Below are 13,278 nucleotides of genomic sequence, written 5' to 3'. Positions count from 1 at the left end.
CAAAAAAGAAAAAGGAAAAAAAAAAGAAAAGAAAAAGAAGAAGAATAGGTCTAGCTGTGTTGGCAGATGAGAGAGATGTTTTTAGAGTACCTCTCTTGTTCTTGGCTTCCCGCGCTTTGCGCGCCAATCCAACGGCTATTTTAACCATCTCCCTTTCGCACCACTCGATACCATCTATATATATATATATAGATATACTTTTTTTTTTTTTTTAAAATGTTTTCTATTTTTTATTTAACTATTTTTATAATATATATAGATTTACATACCATCCCTAGTGACTCTTTCCTTTAGGGGTTCCTGTCCCTGAGGCTATTGTTGCTTGTTTTTGTCAGGCCTCCTCTTGTGGTTATGTTTTACTTTTTTGCTCTCTTTTGTGCGTTTTGTTTGTTGACTTTGGCCTTTTGGACTTTTCTGTTTTTTTTTAATGAATGTTGTTTATCCACCTTTTAAAAAAAAAATTATATAACATCAATAACAATTATATTTACCAACATTGTTTGTATAGTCCAATGATAAAAAAACAAAAATCTTTCATTGGAAGTTGAATATTTACATTTCATCCCAAGTATAACTATATAAGTTGATATTAAAAGATGCAAGTAAAATATATTTATAAATAAAATTATTTTTTTTTTAAAACTTTTGGAATGTACTCTGTGATTTCTGTGGCTTTTCCGCATTTTTTTAAAAATTTAATACCATCTAAATGAATTCTTTAATTAGGTAACATTAAGTATAATATAATATCTAATATTTAGATGAGAAAGAAATTGCAAAGACAAAATCAATTTTTTTTTTTTAAATGAGTCTTTGACAATCACTATAACTTAACTTGTACAATCATATTAAAATAATTATATATTTTTAATTTTCTACACAAACACTAATACATAAATTGTTTTTATAAACCCAATGAATCCATGGTACTAAGAAAAATTTTAGTTGCCCCTCAATCTTCACTTAACGAGTGATTAAAAGATTGAACGTACATTAAGATCATTCTCAAACAGTGAGTATTTTAAAAATATATATATTTTTTTAGTATTTTTACTTTATATTAAACATCAAAAGTCTTTTGGCATCGATGTTATATATATATATATACATGCAAAATTTTCAAACAAAATGTAGATAAAATATTTAAAAATGGCATTGGATGGTAATTTCTCTCCAAGACGAGGGCAATTTCGTAAAAATGGACCTATAAGAGAAGCTCAATGGAACCATTTAGGTAAAAAAAAACTTTGGGATTTCTCCGAGGACCGAAGCTCTTTGCCATCGCGAGCGAAGGGAAAGCAAAACCCTATATCTTGCTCGCTTCCCTCGCTTCAGGGCTGCATCCATGGTGAGAGGATTCATCTGGTGTTTTTCTTCGGTTCTTCAATATGGTTCGTGCTTTGATTTTTCTCTAAAAAAAGTTTTTTTATTTTGTGATTTTTCAAAGCCGTTCAAGCGCTATGTGATCGATCAGAATCGAGTGAGTGATCTTTTGCCGTATCGATTTTTGTATCCGTGAGCATTTTTTTGATCTGAAATTAGGGTTTTTGTAGTGCCATGGATGGATTTTCTATCATTTTTTTTGAAAATTTCGTGTTCAAATTAGCTGTGGAGGAACCCTTGTGCTGTTGGATTATGGATATATCTTTAGTGGACGCTTAGGGTTTACGATTTGGAAAACTGTTTGATTTTTCCATTGATATGGTGTTAGCATTGTGTTGGTTTTCTGAATAAAAGTTATCTTGTTGATCATATTCTTACTGTTTGATTTTTCAATAATAGAGTGTTAGCGTTTAGTTGGTTTTCCAGAATCGAAGTTATCTTGTTGAAAATATATGCTTATTTGTGTAGAAATATATTTGATCTTGTGTTTGGTTTGCTTCAATGAGCATATTCATGACCAATGTTGGATTAGACATTTTGTCAAGACAAATAAGTAATTTTGTTGCTAATGATTACTTACTTTCATGCTGAGATATGTACCATGAACTAATTTGTGGTTTGAATCTAATGGTTGGGCTATTGGATTATGGTTATGTGTTTATTAGTGGTTGCTTAGGGATTTATTTGCATCTGCAACAGTAATATTAAAGTAATGTTGTATGCATTTGCACTTCGAAATTACATCTGAGGTAGTAGTGAGATGAATGTGTTAATTAGCTGAAACCCCATTGCATTTTTAGCCTTCTGGTTATGTTTTCTTTTGTTCATTTTTATACTGGAAATATCTGGTTTTAGAATGATTGAAATGCATTTTTGGCTATATTGTTGATTTTTTTTATATTACCAAAATGTTCAATATGGTCGATGTGTATATAAAAAATGTTCATTTTTGTCAATCATGCTGATTTGAGTGTACAGTTTGATATGCGTGGATTTTTTTAATCTGCCCTTTTGTTATGCCATATGAGCTGTTTATGTAGCTTTTATTTTGTTGAGAACAAAAATAATCAATGCCACATCAGCAATTAGATTGTTTTTTTCTTAGATTATTTAAAAAAACTGTTTCTTTGGATTAAGCAACGTTCGCAAGTGACATCAGCATCTATGTTTAAAGAATAAGTTACATCATACAAAAAATAGATTAAACAATGCATGCATATCTAACTGACTGCTGAGTGGATTAGGGATGAAAATGAACATTTTTTTTTATACAAAGGGACAGTGTTGAGTATTCTAGCGATATAGAGACAAAAATAATAATACAGTAAAATACAAGAACCATAAAAGTGCATTTTAGCCTTTGAGAATCAGTCAGCCATTGTCTTTTTGGACATTGATGATTAGTCCTTAACCAAGTATTTATCATGAATAACAAACAATTCAATTGATTCACTCCACCAAATTAACACAATTTATTAGATTTTATTGATGTTGTATGACATGTATTCTAACCAATATTGAGTATGGCCAGGCATTGGTTGATGCCCCAGACATGGTACGAGGCCAGATGAATTTCAAGCGGCTGAGCCTGACTGATATTAAGATTGACATCCCAAGGATTCCTAAAAAGAAGACACTGATTGCTGCCATGGAAGCAGCTGGTACAAAAATATTTTTTTAAAATTTTAACAGCTGTTGTCCTGTTATTGTTATCACTTATGAGTGTGTTTTCTTATAAAATGAAAAATTTGTATGTCAGATGTGAAGAACAAATGGGAGAACAGTTCATGGGGGAGGAAGCTGATTGTGCAAAAGAGGAGAGCCTCCCTCACTGACTTTGACAGGTTCAAGGTTATGTTGGCGAAGATCAAGGTGTGTGCTTATTTATTTCTCAGATTTTCGTCTTGTATAATAATCTACCAAAATTTTCAAATGTCTTATTTGCATTTCTGTTGTTTTCAGAGGGGATACACTATTAGACAGGAACTGAGCAAGCTGAGGAAGCAGAGTGTTTAATTTTTTGGCGGGCTACTTCCCCAGAGTGATTAATTTTGATTTATGTAGGCCATGAACTTGGCCATTGTTCCAAACAAATTTGTCAGACTTTTTGTTTCGTTTTAAGGCATTTATGGCTGTGTACGTTTTTGTTGTAACCGTACTGTTATGTTCTTCATTCTCCGCAATCAGTTGGGCAAAAGATTTGTTATAGGAACCAAATTATTGATTAGTCTTTTTTATAGAAGGGAAAAGGGCAATTTATTTGATAATTAGAAGTGGTCTAAGGAGACCTGTCCCTAGTTCAGTTTGAACTGTAGAATTAAACCGGAATGGCATTATTGAAACACCCGAGTTTTTGTTTGAATTATAGAATCAAACCGAAACAAGCACTATTGGAATCAATCGGAATCTTAAAAACAGTTTTGGATTCTAAGCCAAAACTTTAAAACCAAAACATTAAAATTCCAGTTAAGATTCTTATGAGTTAAAAAAACCTACCATCAATTACGGTTCAAATTTTATTTTTTAAATAAAAAATATATAATATATATTTTTATATATTTTAATTAATTGGAAGTGAATTATTTAAAACCAAACCAGACCCTTAAAATTGGAGACTATGATTTGGTTGGTTTGGTTCCGGTTCTAAAGTTTATAAAACCGAAACCGACCCGTGGTCATGTGGCTAGGTCTAAGGGGCATTTGTGATATAATCTAAAGGCGTAGGTATATTTTGTGTAATGTGGGATATCAATTTGCAGTCATGGCTAACAGAATAACTTGTAATTAATACTCAAAATCTCATTCAACAGAGGAAAAGGAAATTAAGTGTGAAAGATGATAGCAAGGTGATATGGTACAAAGTTGTTTACAAGACATGACCAGTAGCTCTAAACCACAACAGATTTACAGTAGCTGAAACATTGAAAAATTAAATCTTAAACATAAAACATCAAGGGGACAAAATGGAAACTAATATCAGCTCTTTCAACTCTCATCATTTATGATCCTCTTTGCATCAAGCCACAACCTTCTTCTCTTGTGTCTTTGTTCGGAATGGAGAAAGGATAGAAAATGGCCGAGAAACTGAAAAAACAAAGATCATAGAGAGACTGAGAGCATGATAAAAGAACACTTTTTTTCTTTTTTTTTTTCTTTCTTTTTGGAAATATAATATTAAGATGGGCATTTGCCAGTTAACCTTTATGTGGACTAACTCCATTCTGTGTTTCTTCTTGAGAAATGAGATTCTTCAGTGAATGAACTGAAAATGTAACAGAGAGGCATCAATTAGATTATTATACTTTCAGATGAGCAAGTCCTTGTTTATTAAACTGGGTGCATTGTATCAAACTGTGTGGCAATAAGGATGCATTGGAACAATTCATTTTATAATTAACTATCACACAATCTATATATCTAATAGTTTTTTTATGCAATGCACTCGATGTAGGTAGAATTTTCCCTTTAAGACAGTCTACACCCAATTCAAAACAATGAAATAATTGATGAATAATACTACGATACAGAAGCTGGAAATTCTCAAGTAAAAATAAATAATTAAATAAATAAAACATATCAATTTATACATACAAATTCTATATCAGGTTCTCAAACAAGAAATCATTTATCCCCACCTACTTCCAATCCAATGTTACCGTGTTCCTTTCTTCTTATATATATAGATATCGGATTAAAATTCAACAGGGCATCAATGTTGGATAGGTTCTACTCTGCATTTTCAGCATGCTTTAAAAGGATGCAAGAATCAAGAAATATATGAAATGCGCTGCCCATCTTGTCTGTAAATTATACATAGGGTAATCGTAGTTCTCCAAGGAATCTTTTTCTCAAATGATAATTACCATTTAGTTAATTTAAACATCATGTATTGGATCATATGAGAGAGATGTTACCTTCAGTTGAAGCAGCAGGCATGGTGCTATCATCCAAACTTGAACAGCTTCCTGAATCCGAGTTGTGGTCACCAGGAGCTGAACTATGGTTCTTCTTTCCAAATTTGAACAGCTTTCTGAAACCCTTTGAGGACTCCCTGCTGCGAGGCTTCTCTAATGCATCCTGGATCTGCTCTGCTGAAGCGGATGTCGGCCAGTCAGGTACACGTGCCTTGGTACTTCCTGAGCCCATCAAACTTGTCTCATGTTCAACTGGAGATACTGTTCCCTTGCATTCTAAATTGTTGGTCGCTGGACCTTCCAGTGATGTTGCTCTGGCAAAAGGGGCTTGATATGTTTGCTTGGTCATGTTTTGGTTCAACAATTTTCTGAGTCTCATCCTTTGCATAATCAACAATCACCTGATATCACCAAATACAGTACAAAGCAGCAGGTTATTAAAAACCAGGTGAGAAGAGCACCCAAAAACCAAATCAGAAAAAATAAATTCATGTCGGTTTTTATTTTATAACACTTTTATGAATCATTAAATGAACTGATTTTGTTTCTTGGAGGAATATAAATGATCATGATTTCACAACAGAAACACTGCATTGTATTATGAGACAAAGAAGAACATATTCAACTCTCAAGGTAATTTAATTAACTTAATTTTTTCCCTCCAAAACATACCTCATGTTTAGTTGCATCTTCTGCTTCTCCCTCAAGGAGAGGTGAAGGTGGAGCACGGATAGCCACATAATCTGGGACTAACTCAGCCTTCCCCTTTACGTCTTCTCGAAATGATCCATCTCTCGTGCTTACCACATCCTCTGATCGCATGATGGCAGAAGCAGAAATTGTCTCATTTTCAAGCATCACAATAGTTTTGTCAACAACTACACTTTCATCACCATTGCTCATTCTGGAAAATTTTTCACTAGTTCTTTTCATTCGGTGGCTTTCAGACGATAAAGAATTCTTACTTCCAGTTCCTTTAGACGCTTTGTTCTGAATAGTATCAGAAGGGCTTGTTAGTGGTTTGACCTTTGGCTCTGGTAAACTAGCGGACCTTGTTTTGTTTTGGTGCATAATTGCAGAAATCTTCTTTTGGTGCTCACCAGAAACAATTTGTTTGGATAATTTATCAATTCTAGCTGATTTCAGGGAAGATGCATGGCTAACATTCATGCCTTCAGGATCAGATAATCTTCTAGTTCGAATAGAAGCTGCCTTGTCCTTTTCTTCTGGAGCAAGCATTTTACTCTCTTTAGACAGATCAGGCAATGATGATGCTGATCTTCTCAATTCTTTGATAGCTGAGTGGGTACCTTGATTTAGTCTATCAACTTTGGTGGTTTTAAAAAGACCTGCAGATCCAAGAGTGGTGGCTCTACGAGTCACCTTTGTTAGAGGAGATGTTGAAGTAGGCTCTGCGTCACTAAACTTTGACCCTTTGAGAGAAGAAATAGGAGAAGTTTTTGCTGGCAATTGTGCTCTTGTTTGCTGTGGTGTCAATATTGGCTTAGTGCTGCTTGAACCACTTCTAGCTGCAATTCTCTTTTGCCGTTCTTGTTTTAAAGCTTCTAATCTTTTGAGCGCTTCATCTTCCTGAAAAGGTAAATCAAGCTATGATTGTCCCAACAGATAACCAACTCAAGGCGGATAAATAAATGAACTGTAAAGAATATTACACTTAACAGGGAGTGCTGATACAAAGCAAAAGGATTATAATAAATAAAGAAAAAAGGAATTTCATAAACATGCTGGAAAAACTTTAATTTGCATCATCCGAAAAAGCTCTTTTCCTTGTTCCGAAAGGAAAGATGCAATGGATTTGAAGTTCACAATCCAACCAGAGAGGAGAGAACTAGATGTGACAAGATGTTCACCAAACAAGAAGAACAAGAAGTGGATGAGCTGTTGAGGCATTTTAGTTTTAATAAATGTAACTAGTCTTGTTAATAAGAGTGCACAATGATAGCAAAATCTAGTTCTCTGTTTGACCCTTAAAACCTTATGATGCAAGGGTTTGTGGAAAAAGATGTTAGCCATTCATCAGTGGAATTTTGTGGCTTCCATAAAATTTAGTTAGGGAAGATACTAAAGTTTCCAGGCTTTCGTGCTACTAATATTAACAAATTGTGCCAGAGAAATTTCCTACTTGATTAATCATGAAAAATGAAATATACCTTCTCTTTTTTGGCTTTTTGAAGATCAAGTTTGAACAGTCGTAGCTTCTCTGCACGAGCCCGAGCATCAGCCAGTGGATTTGGCTTTGTGGGTTTTCCTTTTCTCACCATCAAATCTGTTCTCCTTTTCTCATTACCATCCTGTCCAGATCTTGTCTTTTTTTCCTTCCCCATGCCTTTTGTCTCTTTTTTGGTGCTTAATGGGCCATTTCCTTGGTTCCTTGTTTTTAACTTGACAGCATCTTGAGCATTGATTTCCACATCATAATCTGCAGCTCGATCATAACCAACAGACTCTCGCTCATTACGCCTTGGCATTAATCTCAAATCATGTGGTTCATAGTTGCGCTTGTTTTTCATATTATTGGATGACTTCACACTTCTCTGCAGAGATGAGGGCAACTCAGCATCCATATCAAGAGCAGTTCTGCCATTGGCAAGAAATTCCACCTGGGTATCTAATCTTGAAGGGACAATGAACGACTCATCCTTTGTGTTACTTGAGTGCTTTTCCAAATGGATAACATTCCCATGTTCGCTTTCGAGCGGGTCTGGAAAGTTCTTATTGCCCAACTGTTTCTGTCTTCCATAGACCATAAATTCATCACTATCTGTTCGCCTATATCCTCTACCTCCATCTTCAATTTCCTGAAATTGTGAATCAAAATGACTGTCTTTAAAGCTTGCTTCATTACTTGAGAACAGCTCATCTTTGGATAAAACTTGTTTCCTCCGGATTGTTCTCCCATTAGCCGAGTCAAACTCAACCACCTTCAAATCCTCAACCCCACCACCACCTCGTTCAGAGGAAACTACAGGATCACCATTAACTCGGTTCTTCCTTCCATTTACCAGAGGCTCCTTCTCACCAGAAAACATGCCTCTATCAACATTTCTTGCATTTTCCTCTTCACATTTCATTAGGAAACTCTGGAATACTTGCCAATTGCCAGCGTCTGCCTCTTGTCCACTAGCAACTTCATCCTTTCCCATTTATATCTGAAATATCTATGGACTTTGTTATGCTGTTTTTTCTCTTTATTGAACTTGAGGAGTCATTATGCTTTCTTTTTGGATCTTCACGATGGAAATGCTCAACATCATCTTTGGCTTCAGAGTCAGAAGAAGACAGTGATTCACTGCCAGAAGAACCATGCCCCTTTGATGTAAAGGAATTACTGCTTCGAGTGCCTGATTGTTTCTTCCTTGAATGACCCAACTTTTTGTGTGATTTTCGACCTTGATGCACATCTTCCTCATCCTCAGATATGTTTCTTTCAGCAGCATCCTTTGATCTCCCCCCAGAGCCACCCATTTCCCAGGTCTCTGTGTCAGTATGACTATATTTACTATCCATAGAATGCCTTCTCAATCCCCTTTTTTGTGACTGAGTGAACCTGGGGTCCTCCATCGGAGGATAAGGGGTCTGGAACAATGGTGTGCCAGCAGGATAATTCTGATAATAAGGCATAGCTTGTACAGGATATGGTTGAAAGACAGGTGCACCTGAAGCAGAAGGCATAGGCCATTGCGGAAACATTGGTTGCTGAAATTGGCCTTGGTAATAATAATCATGAGGCCCTGGCGGTAATTGAGGATCTGCACATAAGTGGGAAAAAAAAGACATTTACATAAATGAAAAAGGATACAAACCTTGATACATCTATTGTTAAGTCAAAAAAGGCTTCAACAATAGGACAATAGGAGGCATGCCAAACAAAACAAGATGAGGCCAATTTACGTTGACATAGTCATCACTTGACATCAGGATATTGGAATCTAGTTAGCAATGGTCTTCAATTGAAATTCACAGTTTTGGATGGTGCAAGTCATGGGATTGATTCATTCTCCAGAAGATATAACGAATCAATTGTCCTGAGTTATTTACTTTTTCTTTTTGGAAAAAAAAAGACCTCAACCTACCTTTATTTTGGCCTGCATTGATGTCAACAGCATTGGCACCGTCCTTCTGATTGCTTTCTGTACCTAAAGATACAGGCCTTACCATCCCAAGTTCTTTCTGCTTGCCAATATCCCCAGGAAATATAATGCCTGAGGCATGCAAAGAAGAAAATTCCGGCCTTGTCTCAGTAGCCTCAATTTCGACCCATTGCCCACTTTCATGTTTTACTTTCCATAGATCCATGAATCTTACGCATGCTTCCCTGTTTAATGAATTAAAATGAAACAATGGAGATAAAATCACAAGGGGATCAAAATTAACTATATGCAGATTCATTAAACGAAATATCTATCTCAGTTGAAAGCTAGAATTTCACAAAAGTTTTATTTACAAACAAACAAATAGTTTGTTATAATAATAAATATTCAAAAGTAGGTTACTGTATCACAAAAAAATTTCAAGCTTTCAATATCTAGTAACTCATCCTGCTCTTGCCTTGCAGGATCAGATCATAATTTGATAGTTTGATTATATGGCATGAAAGAAGAATATCATAGTGACCTTTCTACACTATTCTACTGGTACATTGCTAGCAAAAATTTCTGGCTTACAACAAGCGTGAAGCCCCAAAGCACTCAGCAAATGATATCAACTGTGACATGTGATCCATGTCAAAACCAGCAGCTACAGCACGCGCAAAAGCCATGCCTTGTTCTTTCTGCAGGACTGATTTGCGGGTTTCAAGTGCTCTCATGAGATGAACTCTGCAGGTCAGTATAATTATATTTATTAGATTAATAAAAAACCAAAAAACTATCCCCAACTATCATAAAATTTACAACACCATGTAACTCGAAACTCTAGACAGGTAGGATTAACTGAGTAAGGCACTCTACAACAAAGCCCTTGCGATGCATCAATTAATATGTGGAATAGCTACAAGAACATGAATAGAAAACCAAAAAAATCCTCAATAAAGACAATCGGACCTTCACATCACAAGACAATAATGACTCCTTGTTAAATTTCACATTATTAATATTATAACCACCCAACCCATAAAATTATCATTACTTCCTTGCAGTAATGAGATATTGAAAATAACAAGTGTCAAAGGCTGAATTTGACTTTACTTTGATTTCTCCTCCTGAGCAGTGGATCCATTTGAATCTGGTGGATGTGAGCCAGGCTGCCATTTATTGAAGCCATTGAATTAGAAATGATAACTCAGGCTGGCATTTTAGTTCAAAATCGTGCATGAAATATTTTTTAAAAATTAAGAGTTACTTTCATGCTAAAACCTTATACAGAACAATGGCCTTCTCGGCATCAGCACCATAGTTGAACCTGCCACCTATTCATCAATAAACAGTGTCATAACATTGGCCTGGAAATTTAATAATTTTGCAAAAAGCGTCAGTTACTCATTTGGAAAGAAGTTGACCAACAAATTTGTACCTTCAATGGATTCTGTAGGTTTTGTTTGATAATCTTCCATCTGTAAGAAGAAAAGTGAGTTATTTGAATGGTGTCAGATAAAGCACATGCAATAATACAAATAAACTACCACTTACAGTGGCAAAGCCAATACTGTCATTCCCCTGAACAGCAATTGCTTCATCAATCTGCAAGATTTCTGACTCTATGGTATTCACTCTTTCCAAAACTTCAGGTGTACTCACAAAACGAACAAACCTTAGGAAAAAAAAAAACCAAATTTTGGTAACTCAGTTTCAATAAACATAATACTTCACTTCCGTAAGAGCATATGCAACCCAATGAAGTCAAGCAAATGGTGTCCATACGCATGCATGATTGCATAAATAAGCTTACCTTTCAATGGTGCCCTTTGTAAACCATTCTGCGTCCTTATTAGAGGCAGGTTCAAGTGTAATGGAATATCCCCCCTTTGCAATTTGATCTTGAGCAACCTTCAAATGGGCAAGGAATGGGTCTAACAAGCCCGACACAAGCTTCTCCGTCTTCCCATTGGCAATGATAACCAGATCACACCTGATAAAAACAAGAATGCATATCCTTTCTGAGTAACCATTCAAATTAAGTCATTTTCAGAGAGAAGGCAAACCATAGCTGTCAGTGGCTACTGTATATATCTATATATCAAAAGCATATTCATGTTAAATATTAGGTGAACAACACAATCCATGGCATTTGCGTATCCAATAACTAGGTGAATAAAAAAATCCTTTCTTTCTGGGTATCAACACAAGCATCTTCAAGGATGTAGATGTACAAAAATTCAGCCAAAGTTTTCATTTTTCTTAATTAATCCCATTCTTTCATTGGTGAAAAGTTAAAAACAATCACCTAATTACTGTACTTAGACCATTCCACTTGAATAAAACAAGACAAAACAAAAGAACAAAAACCCAAAAAAATATCACATCAAATCACAAAATGTGATCCCACATGAAAATAATTCAAGAAAGACTCACGAACAACAAAGAACCCCAAACACCACCAAGATCTAACAAAAATAGATAAACTTTCCATAAAAAAAATCAATTAAATAAACAATGAACTCAAACAAACTTCACAAAAGCAAGCATAAATAATCACTTAAACAGCTCCAGGAGAGTTCAAAGAGGACCAAAACCACAAAAACAAACTCGAAAACTCCATAGTGAGGAAAAAGAAGAGATTATCTTATTCATCAAGACCTGGTTCGGGTGGGAGTGAGCTGGAACACAGCAGAGTCAAGCCGAACCCCAGACCTCATCCTTTCACTACCTGAGATCCGTCCCTCCAACTAGGGTTTCTCTCTCTCTCTCTCCTTGACGAAGATCGATCAAACGAACCAAAGACTCTTCTTTTTCTCTCTCTCTCTCTCTCTCTCTCTCCTTGACGAAGATCGATCGAACGAACCAAAGACTCTTCTTCTCAGCAAGGCTCCATCGAGAGCGAAGAAAGAGTGGAAGATGACGACGAGAGAGAGAGAGAGAGAAAGGAAAAGCTTGGATTGAAGCTTTAATGGCGGAAAATAAATAAATAAATAAATAAATAAATAAAAATGAAAATAAATAAGAGAGAGGAATAAAAGATTTGAGGGAGAGTTATAATGGTGATAGTTGAAATTTAAAATGTGGGAAAAAAATAACTAAATTTAATAACTTTGGGAAAATTAAATAATGAGAGAGAGAGAGAGAAAGAGAAGAAGAAGAAAATGATGAGGGGGTGTTTTGGTCATTTTATTTTAATGGTGAGATTATTTTATTTTATTTTTTTGTTTTTGTTTAAAAGGGTAGAAGTGTAGAACATGGAATAAAACAGGTTCATTAATAATGAAATAGGTAAGATTAATTTAAAAATACTAGCTAATATCCTTTTCTTTTATCTATATTATTATTTTTTTGTAAAAAAATAATAAAAAAAGTTATTTAAATAATAAACTTAATTAATATATGAACTTCAAATAAAATAAAATAAAAATAAAATATTTAAAAAATATGAGATATTTTTGACAAATGAGACAGACAAGTAGTTTCACTATTATTTAAGGGGTTGCAAGTACAAAGCTCTTAAAAAACAAAAAAATAATGATAATAAATTCAAATATATATATATATATATATTTTTTTAGAAAAAGTATTTATTTTAATTTAATTTGTTTTATTTTAGAATATAATTTTGGGTAGTTGAAATGACAGAGTTACCCCTAAAATGTAGTAAAAAGAGAGAGAATGTTGAGGTGTGAGTTTGACTGAGTTTGGAGTTGGTGGGGGCCACTTGGGAGGATGAGGACAATGGTTTAGACAACTGGCCCTGGTTTTTTTCACTATTCACTGGACTGCCACCATCTGCCCATTATCTCCACCATTTGCCCTTTTTACCCTTAATCACACCATTTTATTACTAAATTAATAATGCTAATTCATGGGACCCTTAT

At 34.8% G+C, this 13,278-nt stretch overlaps 2 protein-coding genes across 2 annotated transcripts; one reads left to right on the top strand and one right to left on the bottom strand.

Annotated features, from left to right (window-relative positions):
* The first annotated feature begins 1,258 nt into the window (after positions 1-1,258).
* Positions 1,259-3,536, top strand: LOC120261925 (60S ribosomal protein L14-2). The gene is made up of 4 exons (XM_039269949.1): positions 1,259-1,348; positions 2,915-3,044; positions 3,143-3,255; positions 3,346-3,536. The coding sequence occupies exons 1-4, from the start codon at positions 1,346-1,348 to the stop codon at positions 3,397-3,399; spliced, it is 300 nt and encodes a 99-aa protein (XP_039125883.1). The 5' UTR covers positions 1,259-1,345; the 3' UTR covers positions 3,400-3,536.
* Positions 3,537-4,200: 664 nt separating this feature from the next.
* Positions 4,201-12,412, bottom strand: LOC120258714 (COP1-interacting protein 7-like). The gene is given in 15 exon segments (XM_039266158.1): positions 4,201-4,467; positions 4,583-4,645; positions 5,298-5,661; positions 5,663-5,698; positions 5,970-6,887; positions 7,469-8,454; positions 8,456-9,067; positions 9,392-9,633; positions 9,983-10,135; positions 10,505-10,560; positions 10,673-10,725; positions 10,830-10,869; positions 10,946-11,066; positions 11,205-11,384; positions 12,053-12,412. Coding segments are annotated over 15 exon segments (3,951 nt in total). The 5' UTR covers positions 12,112-12,412; the 3' UTR covers positions 4,201-4,399.
* Positions 12,413-13,278: the final 866 nt, after the last annotated feature.

This window comes from Dioscorea cayenensis, chromosome 1, assembly GCF_009730915.1.
Source record: "Dioscorea cayenensis subsp. rotundata cultivar TDr96_F1 chromosome 1, TDr96_F1_v2_PseudoChromosome.rev07_lg8_w22 25.fasta, whole genome shotgun sequence".
Taxonomy (NCBI): Eukaryota; Viridiplantae; Streptophyta; class Magnoliopsida; order Dioscoreales; family Dioscoreaceae; genus Dioscorea; species Dioscorea cayenensis.
The sequence above is the reverse complement of the archived record's forward strand: the minus strand, read 5'-3'. Positions and strand labels throughout refer to the sequence as shown.